The sequence below is a fragment of the Cydia pomonella genome, chromosome 1 (assembly GCF_033807575.1).
Source record: "Cydia pomonella isolate Wapato2018A chromosome 1, ilCydPomo1, whole genome shotgun sequence".
NCBI classification, from domain to species: Eukaryota; Metazoa; Arthropoda; class Insecta; order Lepidoptera; family Tortricidae; genus Cydia; species Cydia pomonella.
This window is the reverse complement of record NC_084703.1, coordinates 40,008,405-40,029,933: the sequence shown is the minus strand read 5'-3', so window position 1 is coordinate 40,029,933 and position 21,529 is coordinate 40,008,405. Positions and strand designations below refer to the sequence as shown.

The following is a 21,529-nucleotide window of genomic DNA, read 5'->3' as shown; positions in this document are numbered from 1 at the left end:
AGGCACAAAAAGGTTGTTTTGCATTACACCGGTTACACGGCGAGGGTCTAATGTTGCCGCATTACGGCGGGATGCCCGCACTAAGAGCCACTGATGAATAACTGCTAAATTTACTCATCTAAGCACTTTACCGTTAAACCGATGCTACCTGTCGTGCTCAATAAATTGCTAGATTCATTAACTAGCACTAGTATGACTTAATTGTTTCAAGCATATTTCAGTGAGTTAAATGATTTATAGTCCGCGTATAAGGCGGCTTTAGTTTTTAAATAAGATGCTACACGCATATATATATATATACATAATATTTAAGTCAGACATCAATCAAAGAAAAGCAACATTTAACATCTTTGACATCGACTGTAATTAGTATAATGTAATACGTAATATTGCTGACTGTACATCAGATATAAAATTGTTAAACATTTTCTTAGTTATGTACATAATAAATTTATTTCTATCCACCTACACCCCAGGCCATAATTATGGAAACAAGCTGATATGAAACTGTGATTTTCATGACAATTAGAATAAAAATGATAATAGAAAAATTTCAAAGTAAATTACTCACAATCTTACGATACTTGCCAGTTAAAGGCAATTAAAAAGAGCGATATGTAATTTTTCAATATTTTTTACAATATATTAGGACTTAGGGTGTATTATTAATCTTTTGGGGTTGCTAATGGAAGTTTATGGTTACCAATATATAATAATAAAAATAAAAACTTGAGATACTTAAGAAAACAACGTCGTTTCCATTTTTTTGGCCTGGCGTGTATCTATGTATGTTGTGTAGTAGAAGAATAGGTAACACATGGTGCACACATACTCGTACATTCTGTTCAAGAGATCGGTGGAAATTATATTTTATCACTTGAGAGCTTTAACAAGTATAGTAAATTATTAGATACTAGCTTTTTCACGGGACTTCGTCTACATAGAATGATGATTAGTGTGACAGAAACCGACCAACCGGTCTGGCCTAGTGGGTTAGTGCCCTGCCTGTGAAGCTGATGGTCCCGGGTTCAAATCGCCGTAAGGCTATTCATTTTTGTAATGAACACAGATATTTGTTCCTGAGTTATGGGTGTCGAAGTATTTAAGATATATATTTATGTTTGTTTGTCGTCGCCCAATACATAGTACAAGCTTTGCTTAGTTTGGGACTAGGTCGATCTGTGTAAGATTGACCGCAAATATTTATTTATTTTATTTAAAAACTATCCTTGTCCTTTTTCGGGGCTAAATATACACGTTCTTACAAAATTTTAACTAAATCGGTTCAGCAGTTTAAGCGCGAGGACACAACAGACAGAGAAAAAGTTACTTAATTTGGCATGTCTAGTGATATATTATGTTAGTTAACGTAGATTTTGTCTTTTCGACTTAAACCATAGCACTTTACATTGTACACCGTAATACAATAATATAAATAACAGCGATGGTGTTGACACAACTTACACAAGACTGGTATCAAATGACGAAAAACGCGTGAAATACGATAGTGTCAGCGATTCGCCTTACGTTTGAAATGTAGGATAATAAGTGAATGTGGTGTGAAGTGATTCTGTTACGTGTAACGTAAGCGTAACTAAACGCCAGACGCAGCGGCAACTCAATACCGATACCGTGGCTAATCTTGAGGATACATAATGATTTCAGTTAGATACAGCGTAATAGGTAGTAAAGACCCCTAGTACGGTTACTATCAGTTCTGACATTGACATATCCCCTCTTGTCTACGTAACTTACTATCTATGCATCTCGCTCGTACTGGCATATTAGTGCAAGCGGGATGTGAGCGCGAACTAAAACGCGATAAACAAATACTCAAATTCAAATATTTGTTTATTTCAAAGATTTTTTATAAGTGTACAAGATTTATTTTCCAAGAGCCGATTATTCAGTCCCCAGTTAAAGACAGGATTCATTTCATTGATAAGATGATTCGCATGTGTCATTCTAATAATAACTAGTGTTGTCCAAACGTTAATTAGAATTAACGATTAACCTTTACGAATTGAACCGTACAAACGGACGGTTACAGTTTACGGTTCAATTTGTAATGGTTAATGGTCAATTCTAATTAACGTTTTGACAACACTGCTAATAACTTAATTCGTTGGAATACTTATCGACGAAGTTTAATTAAATTGTAACTGAAAATCAGCCATTTGCTAGTGCAATCCTTACGTTAGGTATATTCATAATTTAAAATTTTGAATGTCTACCCCTCTGTCGAAAACATCGGCCAATGGCCATATTTATTGTATGGACTGAAGTTTATCTATCCCCGAAAAATCGGCAGACTGTTTTGTACAGAAAATTACGGGCAAGGTCTCCTTTTGTTAAATCCTCCAAAATCCGGACACGTCACGAGGAGCTTTAGATAAGTTGGGTGGATTATCATTTTCCTGTCACTGTTTGCCATGGTTACCATCTGCTTAATTTTTTTAAATCTGGGTTTTATAGGATTTAGTTATAATCTTGAAATTTTGTTGATTGACCCACATCTACTTAAACTAGTAGGCAAATTTAACTTGATATGCAACCTATACGTATATACTTATAGAACAGTACCCCTAGTGTAACTAAATTCGATTTCCAAACGTGACGTACGCGTTTGCGTTTAGTCTCATTTTGTATTGGATTTCGAAAGAGCGCGCCAAGCGGGACGTTTTGGAAACTCAAAATCCTATACAAAATGAGACTTAACGCAAACGCGTTCGTCACGTTATGATGTCGATCAAAGTTACACTAGGGGTACAGAATTAGTAGGTATTAATTCAAGACCGTATTCGAAAAAGTTCTTCGTGTGAAATTAAGTCTACCAAATACAAAACCTATTATAAGAAATAGAAAAATAATTGTATAATATCGACCAAAATTACAAAATAACCGGATGCGTATTCTAATTTAATAACAGGTTATTTATTATATCTGGAATTGTTATGGATCTGCCTGTGTCTAAAGCGACATTTCCCATCCTTGTTTCTATTCTAAGGGCCACCCCACACTAGCGTCTTTTGAGCGTCGGCGTCTAGTCGGCGCCGTGGAAAATGATGTCGCTCCGCGGTTGCGCCAACGTTGCGTTGAGCAGCAGCCATAGAGTTGACGAGACACCGACGCTCGAGAGACGCTAGTGTGGAGTGGCTCTAAAGGACACTAAAAATACAAACGTAACTGCTTAAGTTATTTAAGCTTGCTTTAAATAATTGGTGTATAGATACGCCCACGTCGGCTCGTCCACTTAATTAACGCATTTTCCTTCTTTATTAACGCTTAAACGATCATCACATCAGTATTTAGGTGGTTACTCGTATGACAGTAGTCCCGTCAGTCAGAAACAGTAACATAACAGTGTGACATTGGTCCTTTTACACATAACACTAGCATTCTGAAGATACTAGGGCCTAAGAAAAGTTTGTTTAAAAATAGATAAAACCAAGCTTTGGTGTCATTTTTTAGAATTTTCACGTTCCTACGCGTTTGCGTTAAGTCTCATTTTGTACAGGATTTAGAAACAGCGCGCCAAGCGGGACGTTTTGGAAACTCATAATCCCATACAAAATGAGACTTAACGCAAACGCGTACGTCACGTTTCGCTATCGAATAAATGTACACTAGGGGTACAGAAGCATTATATTATTATTTAGTTACTAGTTTTGTCAGGATCTTCTGATAATTTTAATATGAGTTTGACTACTAAAATTATACAAATAATGAATGCGCTAACTTCTCTGTTCTGTGTAATTTTATAAAACAAAGTTTTCCGCTGCGTCTGTCTGTCTGTATGTTCGCGATAAACTCAAAAACTACTGAACGGATTTTCATGCGGTTTTCACCTATCAAAAGAATGATTCTTGAGGAAGGTTTTCGTGTATAATTTGTTAAGGTTTTGTGTGAGCCGTGCGAAGCCGGGGCGGATCACTAGTTTTATATGAAACCTACCTACTATTCCTTTGTTCTCGGAAAGCATCGGCGTTACGGTTTGCAATCCGGATCCGAAATGAATGAAATTATCCTGATCTGGATCCGGATCCACGGATCTTCCCATACATTTCAGATCCGTCGTGCAAACCCTAATCGGCGTCCATGTCAATATGCCAATGGTGTATCTATAGTAGGTGGAGCTATTTCCGTCAGTAGAAAAAGCAACAAATTTAAAAAATATAGGCGTGAAGTCCCATAGAAAATTTGAATTATAGCGCATTTTTCTCTTGTAAACGCTGTAAGTAAAGTGCTCAAGCAAATCTTGGCCTCTGACATAAGAAAACGTTTTTATTTCCATTTGTAACACTCGCAAAATATCGTTATTTTAATATAAAAAACACGACACGGCATAGGCAACGGCAGATAATACAAAAAACGACCTTGCGTGCTCGTTTAAAGTATTATGATTTCATTCCTCGCGTAGTTACAATAATTGCTCGTAAAAACTAAACGCTAAGGTCGTCTTTAGACTCTACGATTACGGTAAGTACACCTTTACACATTATATTCAGAATACAACTAATCGTTGCATTCATACGAGAATGATAAAAGTGCAGCTACCACGAGCTTGTCACTGGCCTGACACTGACATATTCCCTAACGTCTGCGTAATTTACTTTCTAGACATCTCGCTCGCACTCGCAATAATATGCCAGTACGAGCGAGAAGCATATATAGAAAGTAAGTTACGCACACGCTAGCGAATACGATTATAGCAGTGTCATGTCAGTGACAAGCTCGTGTTAAGACCAGTTGACGAGTTTTTTTGGGGCTACAATTTTATTTATGATTATCTACTATGTATTTCAAATACTCAGTAATAAAAGGAAGACGATGTTTAATTGCGCATACACATTCCTAGAAGACCGAAGGTTGTTGATGTGTTCATTAATTATCTGAACCCCTTGTGTAAAATTCGATAGCGTAACGTGACGTACGCGTTTGCGTTGAGTCTCATTTTGTATGGGATTTAGAAACAGCGCGCCAAGCGGGACGTTTTGGAAACTCCAAATCCCATACAAAATGAGACTTAACTTAAACCCGTACGTCACGTCACGCTATCGAATAAATTTACACGAGAGGTACGGGTTAATAACTCACGGAACTCCTTAAATTTTTTAGGCAGTATATAGCGATTTTTGAATTACATATCAATATTATCATCAACAAATCAAGCTTTTGCGTTCATAACGTGCCATTTGATGCTGCTGATGAAATCCAGGACGATGACAACTCTTCAACGATGCGTATTTCATACTCATACTCATATTCGTTTATATTGGTAAAATATAAGAATTTTACATGTCAGCAATTAAAATTGTTTGTACAAGAACAGTGTTAAGTCAGCAGTGCACTTTCACGTTTGGCAATTTGTCAATCGCGTAAGGATTTAAAGAAAATACGTATTTTTTCAATGTATCATATGTGTGCATAAACCCATGATCGACTGACACGGTTGTCTGACATGTGTTTGTTAACATCTGTCTGTGTTAGCATCTGTATGTGTCTGTTATATTACTCATTATCGTTCATGAACTGAGGGCTTATCGCGGACTTCATTCGTTCGTTCTTCTATTTGCCTCTCTGTCATTCTAATTTGCAAGAGCGATAGAGAGGCTGTTAACGAAGTTTCGATTTACTATTTTCGCGGTAGGCCCTCTGAGCCGTTCAAGTATAGTAGGTAGTATTCGTAATGAACATAATTTACAAAAGCAGTTGTTCAAATTATTCTTACTTGCACATTTGGTCGATATTTGAATGAATTATTTTATTACACGTATTTATATTAGATCATTTTAACCGTATTACGTCGTTGTAAGATCAATTAGCTTAATTTGTGACTTAAGGGCTGATACAATCAGAATCTGATAGTCTCCAGATACTTAAAGATCATTTACAGTACATATGGTGCTACTTTACCACACTAGTGCGATAATTAACACATTACTTAACTATGTCGAAAATTTAAAGGACCATACGTACTGTAAAACGTTGTATGATACATGTGTGAACAGGTAATTCGCAACTCGTGTCGATTTAAAACACTCCCTTCAGTCGTGTTTCAATTTATGGCCACTTGTTTCGGATTTCTTATTTTTCGCACTTGTATCGTAATGTACTAATAATGCGAATAGAAAAATGGACAGCCATGTGACGGAATTTTTTTTCGGACGCCTGAAAAAACAGAATTAATAAGTATCTATTAACAACCTTATAATATTGTAAATTTAATGAAACGTTTTATTCGGTTTTGGACCCTAATCTGTTAAGCAAAAGGTATTGTTTCCTTTATGCAGTGAGTACTTCTGCTACTGCTAAAAACGCCGTCATAAGTAAACGGGGACAAGCCGTTTCAAAACCAATTTTACAGTCCTAATTATATGGTCCAAATTCATGAAACAGCCCATACGGAGATAACAAGTATCTCCAAAAATAATGCTCTGTTTTTGCCACCCGCGAGGCTAATTGGATTTCGAATTCGAACAGCCAGGCTAAGATGGCCGTTTTTTTATCATCTGTCATCATGTCTGTCACGTTCTAACAAATAGGTAAGTGCGAAAGTGACGCATGATAAGTGATAAAAATGCGACCATGATACCGCCGCAGTTACATCAATTTTAACGTATGCCGTTAAGACGGGAGCTGACCGCTCTGCATGAAAGAAGCAAAGGCTTTTGTTTAACAGATTAGGGCCCGAGCCAAAAAGTCATTACATAAAATAAATTGTAATACTATGATTATACTAGTGAACTGCATCATTCAGGCACTAGATTAACCTGTACTTCTTGCATTTAGTTTGCAAGTTCTTTGTGATTAACGACAAAGGCTTAGATGGATTAATATCAGGAGGGTGCAATAACGAAGCTTGACTCCTACCGGCTTAAGGAAATAGCAAGCCAAAATAGAGGGACTGCCTGACGTTTGTTTTGATTGCTTGCTTTTTTTCCACGCCATCGGGAGCAATTTTATCAACCATATTTTAACGATCAAATCAGGGATAAGTAAATAGATTTGTTGGACGTTCGTAAGTTAGAACAATGATGTAATATTTTATATGGATATCCTAATATTTCATGGAACACAAACTAATTTAAGAAATTATGGAAACATAAATCAAACTGACGTTCCTGTATCCGCATGCTCTCGCACTCCTGCGCTCAAGGCACGTCGCCGCCAATGCTGTATTAAAACATTTAGTGCCCAAATAATTTAGACCCCCTCCGCCTTGGATCCTCCGTCTAATTAGCTTGTTTCTGGAAAATGTAATGCCTACTGAGACGTGATGCCCAATTAACCTGCTAACGTTGGTTATTGGTTAATACACTGCACGTCATCCCCGGTCCTCAGCAAGAAAATTTTAATTTTTTTTTTCTTTTCGCCCCTTACTAACCTAGAAATGAACTGCGTTCTTTAAAAGTGCGTATTAATTTAGTCGTAGCTTTTTTAAGCGCTTGTCCACACTAGGGCACTACGCCGTAAGCCGCGCACTCTCACGTCTTGTTAGTCCAGACCGTCAGACATCTAAAGAATCGTCTAATGATTCCATTGATTGAAGAGCAGGAGATAATGAATCGTAATTACTACGGACGCAATTCAATGCAAATACCGAGGGCAAATACTCTTTATTTCACAAGAGTATTGCACCAATACGTCTGTCAGCAATAGGTGTTTACTACGAAAGTATGTTTACCGAATGGCCTCGCGCAAAATATAGATTTGTTAACGTTTCACTTTTCAACTTGTCTTCACAATTGGAATTAAAATTTAATGAATACATTGTTTTTGAACAAAATTTGGTTAAGAAACAAAATATCATCTAAGTAGTACCTAAAAAGAATTCTAGTCGCAGTTACATGATTTTATCAAATTATTTTTTACAGGACGTCCTTCATTGGCCGTACGACGCTCGAACATGAAACGGGAAACGTGTACGAGATGAGTTTACCGAGTGTGCGGCACGGCATGGCTCCAAATACATACGTAGCTGACCTCATCCATATACTACAAAACAATATCACACCCGCGTATGTTAATCAATCAAATAATCGTGTCACTACTGCACTTTGGAAAACTACGGCGTAATGCATTAATATGTATTATAGATTGCAGAAATGTACGGTTTTAAAAATTCTGCAAGGAGCTCAAATAATCTTTATTTATAATAGTTATTATACTCTAACGCCATAGAAATAAAGTTAACTTACACAGGTGTTTGTGAGCACCTAGACTGCTGCTATAAATAAATATACTATACGAGTATGATGGCAACTATTTCAAATGGAGTATACAAGTATTCTTACTCTTTTATTATTTATTAATATATATAGATTTTAAAGCTATAAATCATACGTCGGTAGATGAGAGCCGTGTTACTTACAAATTTACTGAGCATAATTCCATAATTTCTTAAATACAATTATAACGCGTTCGTGACAGTGAAAATCCAAAGCTCATTACGGAAATGGAGGGTCGCTTTTCCTAATTCAGTTGCTAATGCGTCTATTAATTATCGATCCCATTGAGGACAGCCGAATACAATATACTTTGCTACTAGGTAGTAGGTAAGTTCAACCAGGTTTGGTTACTTCGCAACTACCTACTCCCCCGGTCGAGTAACGAATTCGGCAAAAATTGGCAATGAAACTCCTGAATATGCAGTAATAAATAAAGCTGGTTGGCTATTTTAACGGAAATCGCTGAAAATTAACACTAACGATTAGATAACACTTTTTATAATAGCATAACATATTAAAACAATTATATGGCGTGTTTTACACTTAGGTTAGTGAATGAAATAATGTCATGATTGGCATTAAAATACATTAAATTTCAACCGAAAAAGCTTCGAAACTAGTTCAGATATTTCCAACATTTTAATGTTAACACTATTCAGCTTTATCTTTTGACACCTACTAGACTTTTAGGCTATGTATATGTTACCACTATTCGTTTTAACAAAAAAATCAAGGGTACAGTAGGTAAATGAATACGGGTCCCTATCCCTAATTCCGTAGGTATTCCTAGACTATCTAGTGGTCATCGCAATTTAGTAAAAATGATTACTGCATCCCGAACATGCCAGTGCCTAAATATGTAAAGTATTCAAACGAGGCACGGCTGGGGCGTGAAGTTAGCAACAGTCTGCACCGCACCCTCCAATTATACGCCCCACTGGTTCGTGGAATTCCCCCAAAACAGACCTTCCAAAAACTTTGCACTGATACCGAGCGAAAACGGTAAAAAGTTTTATCTACCTACTTTTCAACAGTAGTATAATATTTATATAATGTTAGGTATTTGAATTGACCTTTGAACTTTTAAGAAAAACAAATTTGTACAAAAGTTTTGGTGCCATCAAATACATCTTATTTTCAACTAAGATTAGCCCAATACATAAAAAAAAAATTCTAGTTTTTATTTTTACCGTTCTGTCGCTATCGCTATGCATGATTTATGTATCCATGCCTAATTACAGCTTTCTAGCACTAACGATCACGGAGCAAAGCCACAGACGGACGGACGGAGAGACGGACGAGGCGAAACTATAAGGTTTCCTATTTGACTACGGAACCCTAAAAACAGACTAATGGTTGCCGAGACGTAGCTATATCTTGGCAACCATTTTGAGAGTCCGTCCGTCTGTCCGTCCGTCCGTCCGTCCGCGGCTTTGCTCGCCAACCATGCTGTACAGTTATATTTACGACATAAAATTACACTAAATACAAATTAACATAGTTTGACTTTCACGTTGTCATGTCACATTAGGTTATAAAACAATAAAATTACAATCACTTATAAAGATGTTACGATGTCAAAAGTTACCTCTTGACTTGAAGGATCAGATGCAACTTACCCACTAACATTTGTGCAATTGCATTGAGCAACATCCTCAGCGTATTATTACAATATAGTATTGTTACGTGAATATACACATAATAGGTACTGAGTATCACAATTGCAATGCGAGTTCATTGTCAAAACTCTGCTGATCAGAGCGCTGCCGATAAAACCAAATTGCTTAACAATATTTTTATACCTCGATAGTAACCTAGATCTATCAATATGATAACTAGATCTATCTATGTAGCGGTATTTTACTTTAATATTTGGGCAACGCATTTCGCTGTGCCGGCACCAGAATATATGTACTTTTTTTAACAAAATAATGCCGGTTTATAGTTAGTCTTTTTTTTGTTTTGCGGAAAAATGAATTTTCTTTCTTTCCATTTTTCGCTTTTGTCAGTTATTACAAAAATTACAAAAAATTTAAGAGCCGGATGCATCATATATTTCACATCATGATATTATAACTGTCGTCACATTTTGTAACACTCTTCGCTTGGGACTGTGAAACATTCTTCTTCGTAGATTTCGTAAAAGTGTTACCAGGTACTGGTTATTTTTAATATATGAACAATCAAACCTATTAGTTTGCAAGTTAGGAAGCACTAAAAATAGGTTACATTGCAGTCTAGCTATGTAATTTAGTTCTTAGATATACATTATAGGTACTTCGATACTAGGCTCATTTTACAGAATCCCATGAGTTTATTATGTAACTACCGTTGGTCTTCACCGACTGTTTTCCTCTACATCGGTCATTTAAATTCATTTAACATGTTTTATTGTTTGTAACTCCTCGATATAATTGGAGCTCCTGGCTAAATTTAAAATAAATAATAAAAGTATTATTTCCGCACTGCGATAACGTTGTTACCCAATGTTTTACAAGTATATATGTACGAGTACGTCTGCGAGCGATAGAAAATATTATTATCTTAAAGGAAAAAATAAATTAAAATACGCTTGCGGCTAGAGGTTGCGGGCCAAGTCCTGCCGGAAGGGTAATTTTTTCATTTTTTTCTTTTAATATGTATAACAAATTGTGATGTTGTTACCGTTATTTTCTGCTACTGTATTTTTGCTTTGTTCTAATTATAACTTGATGATTAGCACATAAACTTGTAATGTTATTATGTATACAATGTCATCCAATATCACTCTCATAACAACGTCTGTCGAAGGTCAATATTTATAATCATTATTATAACATACCACCCAGCGCAGTCAACCGAAGCGAAATTTACTAACGTACCATACTGTACACTAGGTAATTTACTTTACAATTACGCAAACTCACCAACCCGTAATAAATGTGTCGGTAGTTTCACTTTTATGCAGGCATTATCGATTTCCTTAAATATCAAAGAGGGTGACTATGACTACGCTAGCTGTGAATTTCGTGACCCAAATACCCATGTCGTCTATTCACCTTCCATGACGAGTTTAACAATGAATATATTTCTTTTTTTTTTTGCAGTTTTATGGCTCATTGTTTGACGCCGTGCTTCTATTTTAATCGCTTAATGTTGTGCGAAATAATACAATCCACACGCTGCAACTGTTAGGTGCTGCAAGTATTAATACTTTTTAGGAGGCTTGAATTATTTAAGTCTGAGATACTGGTTAACGGAGAATGAAGGCTAAGCTGTCTTAAAAGGTTCCCATTCTCACCAATAACAAATTTTTTCGTCAGTTTTCAGTCTTGATACTAATGACAAAATGATAGTAAACTGTTCATATTATCGACTACTTGTAAAAATTCAAGAATACATATTTTTTATATCACAAAGCTTTACAAGTTCAACTTAAACTGTAGTGTAGTCCAACCTATCAAGCGACGAGTTAAGTAAACACTGGCTGATCACGCAATCCCCCGTCCCCGTAGACATGGAACAAATGAAATTAGCTTAACTCCTACTGAATTACTAATGCTAGCAACTACAGTCAGTGTAATACCAAGTTATTATACCTAATATGTATATATGTAGGTAATTTGTTACTCTCTGATCATTTACTCTGCTCTATTAGTTCGTTCTGCCTAGCTCGTTTGTACTTTGTACAACAACAAACAAACACTAACAAACAAACAAAACACACAAAGTACTAATAACGAGCTATAGGCAGAAGTACATAATGGTGGCATGTGGTTTGTACTTTGTACAACAACAAACAAACACTAACAAACAAACAAAACACACAAAGTACTAATAACGAGCTATAGGCAGAAGTACATAATGGTGGCATGTGGTTTGTACTTTGTACAACAACAAACAAACACTAACAAACAAACAAAACACACAAAGTACTAATAACGAGCTATAGGCAGAAGTACATAATGGTGGCATGTGGTTTGTACTTTGTACAACAACAAACAAACACTAACAAACAAACAAAACACACAAAGTACTAATAACGAGCTATAGGCAGAAGTACATAATGGTGGCATGTGGTTTGTACTTTGTACAACAACAAACAAACACTAACAAACAAACAAAACACACAAAGTACTAATAACGAGCTATAGGCAGAAGTACATAATGGTGGCATGTGGTTTGTACTTTGTACAACAACAAACAAACACTAACAAACAAACAAAACACACAAAGTACTAATAACGAGCTATAGGCAGAAGTACATAATGGTGGCATGTGGTTTGTACTTTGTACAACAACAAACAAACACTAACAAACAAACAAAACACACAAAGTACTAATAACGAGCTATAGGCAGAAGTACATAATGGTGGCATTTTTAACTTTAATTCATCATACAAACAAAATAAAGCATTCGTCTCTTAAATTATTAAAGACGGTCTAGATATGTATCTACTAACTGTTCAAATGTTTATAACGTTCTGAAATAGAAGGGAAGCAGTCAATCGTAGGCACTGGCTCAAATTAACCAGTAACCAAACGTAGGTTATACCTACTTGAATGCGATATACGAATAAAGTAATATTATACTCGTATTATTGAAGTCACCATTTTGATACCTAAACTAAATAGATGACGTTCAACATCCTCGTACATTATTCGGTAAATGGGTTGTTAGATAAATTAGTAACCACAAAACGTATATCAGCTTCGCCAGTACCTTTAGCTATCAGTTTTTAAGCTACAACATTTTGCACAGAATTACGCGTCGGTTTTACTTAATATTTCTTTACTATGGTTTGACAAAGATAGGTGTATGGCACTCTGCATTTTACTATTACTTATGTATACTTCTAATAGTTAATATTGAAACTCTTTGTTCCAGATGGATGGCGCCTGTAAGCCTGGCCATCCACGCCCCGGGCGCCGACCTGTCGCCCACGGTGAACAGCATCAGGTATCTCCGGGACTGCACCGGCAACGACCTCGTCCGGTCCTTCGTCACTTTCCACGTATTCTTCTCACACAAGCATATACCGAGCACGGTGAGTTAGTGCATTGGAAATTCCGCCTAATACCTAGTCGTTACAAACTTTCGACTAACCTAGGAGTTAATAAAAAATATTTTATATTTTGCCCCTCCTTTGAAGAATAGGTACAAGTATTGTGGCTTCGGTGAATAAGGCTGGGCGTTGTTAGTCAATAAATAGTAAACAGACTGTTTTATATCCATATTTATTCAGAAGATCACTTAAATCTAAAGAAAAAAAAAATTGTGCCTTCGTCAATTCTAGGGATTAGTTGCCATGCGGACCCCAGGCTCATACGAACCGTGACAAAAGGCCAACTCTAGGAAGACGATGATGATCAATCACTTAAATTACTTAAGTTACAGTAAGCTCCAAATATTTGTCATAGGAACACAAATAAATGCTCTTAATGAAATTCGAGCCCCTGACCTAAAACTTAAGGCAATTCAAATTAATCCAAATTATTCAATTCCTACCCGTATGCATTCAATCGAGATATTGTCGTATTTATGATTTGTATTGCCGTATTATTTCTGTGCGTCTGAAACGGTTTGGATATATATATATATATAAACTCAACTTTGTCTTAATTAAATTGCAGATACCAGACCCCGAGAGCTTCCTAAATACGCCATACAATTGCAGCAGCAACCCGCCGTATGTAGTGTCCAACTCGACGTACATGAAGCAGAAAAGCCTGCTCTACCCCGTGAATGTAGCTCGCAACGTCGCGCGAGACTCTGCGCTCACACACTTCATACTGCCATCGGACATTGAGTTGTACCCTAGCCCTAATCTGGTCCCGCGGTTCCTGAACATGATAGCGAGAAACGCAAAACCTCTGAACACTTCAACTAAACCGAGGGTTTTTCCAATCAGTATATTTGAAGTCGATGCCAAAGTCAAAGTGAGTATACTAATATTTTGCGTATTTTACGGCCAAACAGGGGTTGCATAGCTCAGTGATGCCAAGCTTTAGCGGCACTGGGGGATTATCTTATCTTACTTGTATGTGCCATAGAATTTTTAGGTATAATCTAAGATCATGTAGAAATTCTTATATTTTTGACATCAATGCAAATTTATTATGTAATTGTCTTTCATGAAATAAATCATCTAATCTAATCTAATCTAATCTAATCTAAGCGTTTTGATCCCTTAGTTACGTTTTAATCAATTGAATGGTAACTTCCAGGTGCCATCAACCAAAACTGAGCTCCAAGAGATGTTGAAGAAGAAGAAAGCCATTCCCTTCCACAAATTTGTTTGCCCGACCTGCCACAACATACCTCAAGCGCAGCAGTGGATGTCTGCTAGTGAAACAACCCGTAAGCAATTTATTAAAAAAATCAAAATTTATTTCAGTATTTACAACGCAAATTCATTTGTATCTGTATTAAGTAAATACAAATGAAATTATTGAGCAGAATCTGCTCTCTCGCTCTGCGGACCGGACTTAATACACATCAAGCACAGAAAATGCTGACAGAGTGACTTTTAACTCAAACTCTTCTTTTAGTGTCAGAAAAACAGGTATATTATGAGTTGAGCGGAAGTATTAAAAAATACACAGTCCGAATCTGATGCGAGCTTGGCTAACAGTTACGCAATTTATTCCCTTTGATTTTTCAGTCCAAGTGCATGTAATTTGGCGAAGTGGCTTCGCTAGTTGCAATTAATCAGGGCTCCGTGAGCTATTTATGTGTCTGCAGCGCCTTGCCCGTCGTATGGAGCATTCTAATTGCGTATTATAGGTCAATGACCACCGCGTACCCTGCCCGCTTAGCGCCGGCTCCACATTACGCCATTTTGCAAAATTGCAAATTTATTCAACCAAGTAGGATTTTTTTCGATACCGTATCATCTTATAAGTAAAGTAAAACTGATAAAAACTGCCATTAGCTTATTATATTCTTTGATGAAAATCACGAAGTTAATGACGGTTTTTTTTAAATAAATATGCCCTTAAACGGATCCTCACCATTCTTACACCTTGTACCTGTAGCGAGCGTATAAGCTTGTTGCCAACCAATCTACACACAGAAAGCGAGCTTGGGTTCCGGAACAAAAATTTGTCGGAAAAAGCAATTAAGGATAACTCAGGCTACACCGAGCCGGGGCCGCGCCGGAGCTTCCGGCGCTTCGTTTTCTATGGAAAGCACCGCGTAATCACCGATCAGCCGTCATTGAAAATGACGTGTCGGACACCTCGGCCCGGGCACGGTCCGGTATGGCGTGAGTCATTCTTTACAGATCTAAAGTTTCCTGCAAGGTAGTTAGGTAGATATGATTGGACACTACTCACTACACTTAACATGTCTGACTTAACAATAACTCTTGTACTTGTATATTTTCAGAAATGGAGGTGTTCCACGTAGGCAAAAGAAAAGGCAAGTTTGTTATCTGGGAGCCTATCTTCATCGGCACTCACCAAGATCCTTACTACGATGAGCGGCTGAGCTGGGAGGGCAAAAAGGACAAAATGACGCAGGTATGTATTTTATGTATATTTACATAGAAATACACTTAATTGAACATAGTTAACCTTGCCCGGTTAGTCGTTGTGGTCATTGCTAAACAGTTGCGGTAAAGCGAGGCCTTTATTGAACTTTCTACTGTTGATTTCATGTCAATCTTGTATATCTCAGCAACGCCTTTGTTGAACTAAAAACTTGAAGAACAGAAATAAAAAATAAATACAAAAAAGTTTATTGAATAAAATATGGAATGGAAAGTTAAATATTAAAATGGAAACTGAACAACATCTCCATTTAAAACCAAAGTTTAATTGTTCGTCGTAAAAAAGTGAATATAAACGTACTTTGATAGTAAAATACCCTAGAAGAGTATCAGTTTCTGCACACTTCATAGATAAACAATGACCCACTTTCAGAGCATAAGAAATGAAAAAATAACACAACTCATTCGTGACCCGTAAGCCTATTAACTGTACAAAATTATTTGTTACAGGGTTACATTTTATGTGTTAAAGACTACGATTTCATGATCCTCAACAACGCGTTCCTCATCCACAAGCCCGGGATCAAGTACTACGTGAAGAACGCCAAGCGAGACGCCATCGTGGCTCGGCAGAACCACTTCGTGAAGCAGGTCATAACGCCCGAGCTCAAGAGGCTCTTCGGCACCAGGGATGGCTGTGCGATGTGACGAACAAAATATGAAGACGTCTCTGTGACATGAAAATAATGATAAACGCAATTTCTGTGTCTTGATAACAACAGTCAGTCGTTATTTAACGACACGATGCTAGTTCATTTACATGTAACCTTGAAGCCAGCTAAGCGCGGGAGAGGATGCTGCGCGGGGAAACAATCTACCAAAAAAATACGCGCGCGCAACTTAGGTAACTCTGGTGGATTTCAACTTAAAAGTAAATGTTATGTACAATAAATACATCACTACAACATTTTTGGAATTGTATGCTACCGCGATATTATTGCTAATACATAATAACTTGTCAAACGTATTCATCGTCCTGTGTACGGGAAAGAAAGAATGTATAACTTAGTTTGCTCATAAGGGAAAGTGGAAATTACATATCAACAACTGCTCTTGAGGATGTAAGTTAAAATTTAAAAGAAGTATAAGTTCGGAAAAGCCACCTTTCTCTGCGTAAAGTGGTCCTTAACGTTAAAAAAAGTGCGACTAAATTACACTAAAGTGACCTTTTTTATTCGAATGTCATTTGGGGCCTAATACAAGCTCGAAACACTTGGATTCTGGTCGCTCTGTTCCTTTCCCATCGTTAGCAAAGAGAAAGAAGCAGAAAACTTTCAAACGTCATTTAACCGTATATTGACGGTTTGTAATAGTCCCCGGGAAAAAAGTCAGAACCCATCGTTCCAAAACGTCTACGAGAATGAATTCGTAATAATGAATTCTCGATTAAACAGTCCATCGATGTTAGTTATTTCCATTTTATCTCAATGAAATTTACTTCTTTTGTTTTATTGCGATAGTTAAAGTTTATTGTTAGAATAACTTAAGGGAACATGGGTGAAAATGTAATGAAGAAGGATTAAATTTTATTAAGATATATTTTTCCTTCTAATGTTTTTACTGATGATGAAAAGTCGTGGGTACTACATGAGATCAAAGTTATTTATATCTCGTGCGCTTTTGCTACGCTCAAGATCCTAATTTCCATTCACTCCCTACGCTCGTGACTCTATTATAGTCTTTCCCTTGCCCGAGCCTCCAAATAAGCACTCGAAGAGATATTCAATAAACTTTGATCTCTTGTTTTACAAATAACTATTTCCAGCTGACGAATCGTTAACTAGTTCAATGGCCTATAAAGCTATACAGAATAGGTATAAAACTATAAAGGCTCGATATTTTTCTAAACGAATTTTGTACTTTGTATCTTCATGAACTATGTACATGTCCTTATGTAGAGATGTAGGTAACTAAGAAAAAAGCAAAAGCAGCATCAGTCCGACTGAAACAAGCGGAAATCTCCGTCTACCGAAGTGCATTAGGTATTTATTTAAGACATCAAATTTCATATGATGCTCTTGTATTATCTACTAATCTATGAATATTTCATTACTTGTAGTATTGACTTGGTTGGTATTTGAACCCAGCTGCGACCGCTACGAGTATATATAATTTAGGTGCATTATTAAACTTGTACACGTTTTATACTTGTGTAGGATATTTAACTAATTTTGTAAATAAACAAAGGGTTATTTTTTTAATGGAAACTAGGTCGTGTTCTGTATGTAGAAAATAAGATACAGTTACCTGCAATACCTATTATCTATCTTCCACTACGAAGCGGTCAAAAAATATGACACGTGCTTAGGTCGCTACGAATAACATTTCGACGGATACGAAAATAGAACCATATTTTTATGTTTGAAATAAATATAACCACAAATTTCAATAGCCTTATCGCTTCTATCGTTGATGCCCCACTAAAAACTGACTGATTGGTATTTTTTTATTCTGTGTTGTAATATTTACAAGAGTTATCGGTAAACATAAACGAGCTTAGCTTATATGTATGTAATAATGGTGTTAGTAGAAATTGAGTATAATATTTAACCTGTATGAGTTGAAATTCACTGTAGGTACTTCCGAATTAAAAGTTTGGAGTACAATTGCGGCTGTAAAAGTTGCCCATAAAAATCGCCCTGAGAATTCTTACATCACTGTAAACAACATTTGGGGCTCTTTGAGTTTCCTAAAACTGGTGGTTTCTAATACAGTTGGCTCTTCTTTTTAAAAGTTTACCGACCCTTGGATTAGAAATAATTTACATAAGGTTGATAACGTGACTAAAGTGCGAAGCACTAACCCCTTGTAAACTGTCTCAGTAATTGATTACGAGTATTATACTAGTACTAGTGAGCTGCCATGGTAACATTGGTAACCTATACGACTTGACAGTTCGTGGACTAATATTATTAATTAATATTAGTCTAATAACGTTCGAGAAATGGGCCCAAGTGTAAATTCGGAACCATACGGGCATCATACACGAGTTTGGTTAGGTTTGTAGAAAAAGGTACGTAATACTTTTTTTTTGTTTAATGATCCGATATATCAGGAAATGTATATATCTCCAATTTTTACTACTTATTAGATATTAGTAGGTAATAATTGACAGTGACATTGGGAGCCTCATAATAGTCGCCCTTTACTCGTATTCTCGTAGGATTTTTTGTCCTTTTCGTCGTAAGCTAATCGCTTTAAGCAACCAAATTGTTCGTGGGTATTTTTTTCTCTTTTCCGCATGTTCGGCTTTACTATGAGAATTATTTAATTAGTTTTATAGCTATTGTATACATTTCAAGAAAATGTGCACAAGTCATCTACATATCTTTCTTTTATAGCGAATATATTTAATAAGATTATTTATTCAGTAAAATGCTAAATTCCTGAAGTGCATTTTGCTTTAGTAATAATTAATCGTATACGTAGGTAACTTTACTTTAAGTAGACACGTTTTGTAACCATTGCTGTAAATGTAGGCCATAGTTGTGACGCGAAGCGTAGGCTAAATTACGAACCTGAGTCCACACAAAATCTTTAGAGTATACTTTATACCGACTAACTACTTATAATATTTTGTAAACTTTGAACCTGCCTAAACGAATAAAAGGGTAATAGATATTAAGTTTTATAAATGAATCGCCACGGCCTATTACGAAAGTGTAGGAGAGAGCTTATGTTTGTGTAATGTGTATTGTGGTAGTAGAGATTACCACCTTAATACGACTTACTTACTTGCTTAACCTAAATAAGCCACAAAAATCAAAGATTCCAACGAATTAAGAACTTCCTGCTACTCGTGTAGTATTTAAAATGTTGAGTTGCCAACATAACGCTGAAAACAATTGTTTCTGTATGGTACAGTCAGCGTCAAATACTTTGTAGCAGTCAAAGTGGCCAAATAGTTCGGTATACCATACTAAATATATGGTGTACCGAACTATTTGGCTACTTTGGTTGCTACAAATTATTTGACGCTGACTGTACCTACAGTGGCGGAGCAAGATACATTTAGCGAGGCCCTCTGGTGGCGCAAGATATAACGAATATTTTTTTACGTTGCGTCCCAGTTATATTTAGTTGAGGCGCGAGGCTGTAGGCGGTGGCCTACGTCGCCCACGCCTAGCGCCGCCTCTGGGTACCTACTTACAGTCTATCTTTACTTACATACTATCATTTTTATGCCTTAATTTATTTTGTTGTCTCAAGAGATAATTTAATAGAAATACGGGTAAATACGTCTATTCAGCATAATAATACATAATAAAATTGTTCTATTACTCGTAGCATTATGCAAAGTGCGTTGTGATGGTTGGTAATAGCATTTACAGCGGTTGTCGTGGCATAAATATCAACTTTAGTGGCACCAATTGCTCCATAACTGCCAAGGTGAAGCCATTGACAAGTACACAGGCTGGTTTCCAACACTAGTGCGACGTCCCAAAACACACAGACATAAGCTCACTTCCTGACATCGCAGGCGCACAATCGTATTTTAATACATAAGCAAATAGTATGTATAGATCGACTATTCGTGTGCAAGTTATTCTGGGCATATTCGGAGTATGTGACGGGCCTTTTTGTATCGGTGATTAAATTACGAATAGTAACGTAATTAAAAATAAGTGTTTAAGCTCACCACGTTCGGACTTAGCATGTAGGTAGACAGTTAGGTTTTTATTTGGCCATGTTCGCCGCATCCCATTTTTAAAGTATTTTTATGTTTGACTTGCTAGCTTATTTAAGTAAAGTCAGTATTCTTCTCGTTTAGATCTTAATAGTAGTAAGTTAACTCGTATTGGGTTTTGGTTTCGGTATACGCATGTGGTGAGTTTTCACTTGTGTAGGCTGGAAGTGCCTCGTAGATAATAAGTGCAATATTATTGAAAAGTCTCTCGATGTGATCATTTACGAATATACATATTTAACAAAATATATAAAAAAACTTATTGCTTATCTTTTATAATGTTTTAAACCATTTCTTAGAAATCAACATGTAAAATTAATCGGTGTAAAAAATTTAATAAAAAAATCTGACAGTGAATGTTGTTTTTATTTTCATACGTATGTAGTAGAAGGGAGAATATTTAGTTTTGATTGTTTTATGTATGTAGATAGATAGATAGATACATTCTTTATTCATACCCACAACATACATGGCATTAGCATCAAAACAAACAAAAAAGAAAAGTGCAAAATAAAAACATGCAAACTTAATTAAATAAAAACATTTTTTAGTTAATTAATACGCCATGTGTCGTGGCACAGAAAAGGCGCTGACTCAGCATAATGATGCAGCAAGCCACATCGCTGGTATTCTGCCAGTACCTTACACAAAAATGGGCAACGCTTTTTAAACACCTAAGTTGGGTGAGAGTCAAAATGGCGGGTGTACCTAAATAAAATCAAATGAAAAGCATACCATATTTTTGTACCTAATTTGTACTATTTAGTACCTTGTTTAAAAAAAATTGTACCTCACGGTACGTAAAGTTATGATCAAAAAACAGGTCACCCGCCATCCTGACAGTCAGAATGGCGGGTGGACTTTATTACGCTGTTCCCGTGGTTATTGATAAATTCTATAAAAGCCAAATTTTTGTACCTTCATATTCAATTATAATATGAGTCATTTTATTTGTGCTTTCCAAGTTTTACTCATTTTATATTTTGCTTGCTATTACAATTTTGCAAGTGTTATAATTTTTCAAGTTATCGATTTAATTTTTAAGAAAAAACGCTAAGATACAATTATTTTTATTACGC

At 36.2% G+C, this 21,529-nt stretch overlaps 1 protein-coding gene across 2 annotated transcripts in view; it reads left to right on the top strand.

The window, feature by feature from the left end:
* LOC133523174 (beta-1,4-glucuronyltransferase 1) overlaps positions 1-20,807 on the top strand; it is a 73,923-nt gene extending 53,116 nt beyond the window's left edge. For both annotated transcript variants that reach the window (XM_061858655.1, XM_061858658.1), the window contains exons 3-7: positions 13,099-13,258; positions 13,845-14,150; positions 14,439-14,571; positions 15,601-15,734; positions 16,214-20,807. In XM_061858655.1, coding sequence (XP_061714639.1) covers positions 13,099-13,258; positions 13,845-14,150; positions 14,439-14,571; positions 15,601-15,734; positions 16,214-16,411 — 931 coding nt within the window. In that variant the 3' untranslated portion in view covers positions 16,412-20,807. The remainder of the gene's footprint in view (positions 1-13,098; positions 13,259-13,844; positions 14,151-14,438; positions 14,572-15,600; positions 15,735-16,213) is intronic.
* The last annotated feature ends 722 nt before the right edge of the window (positions 20,808-21,529 follow it).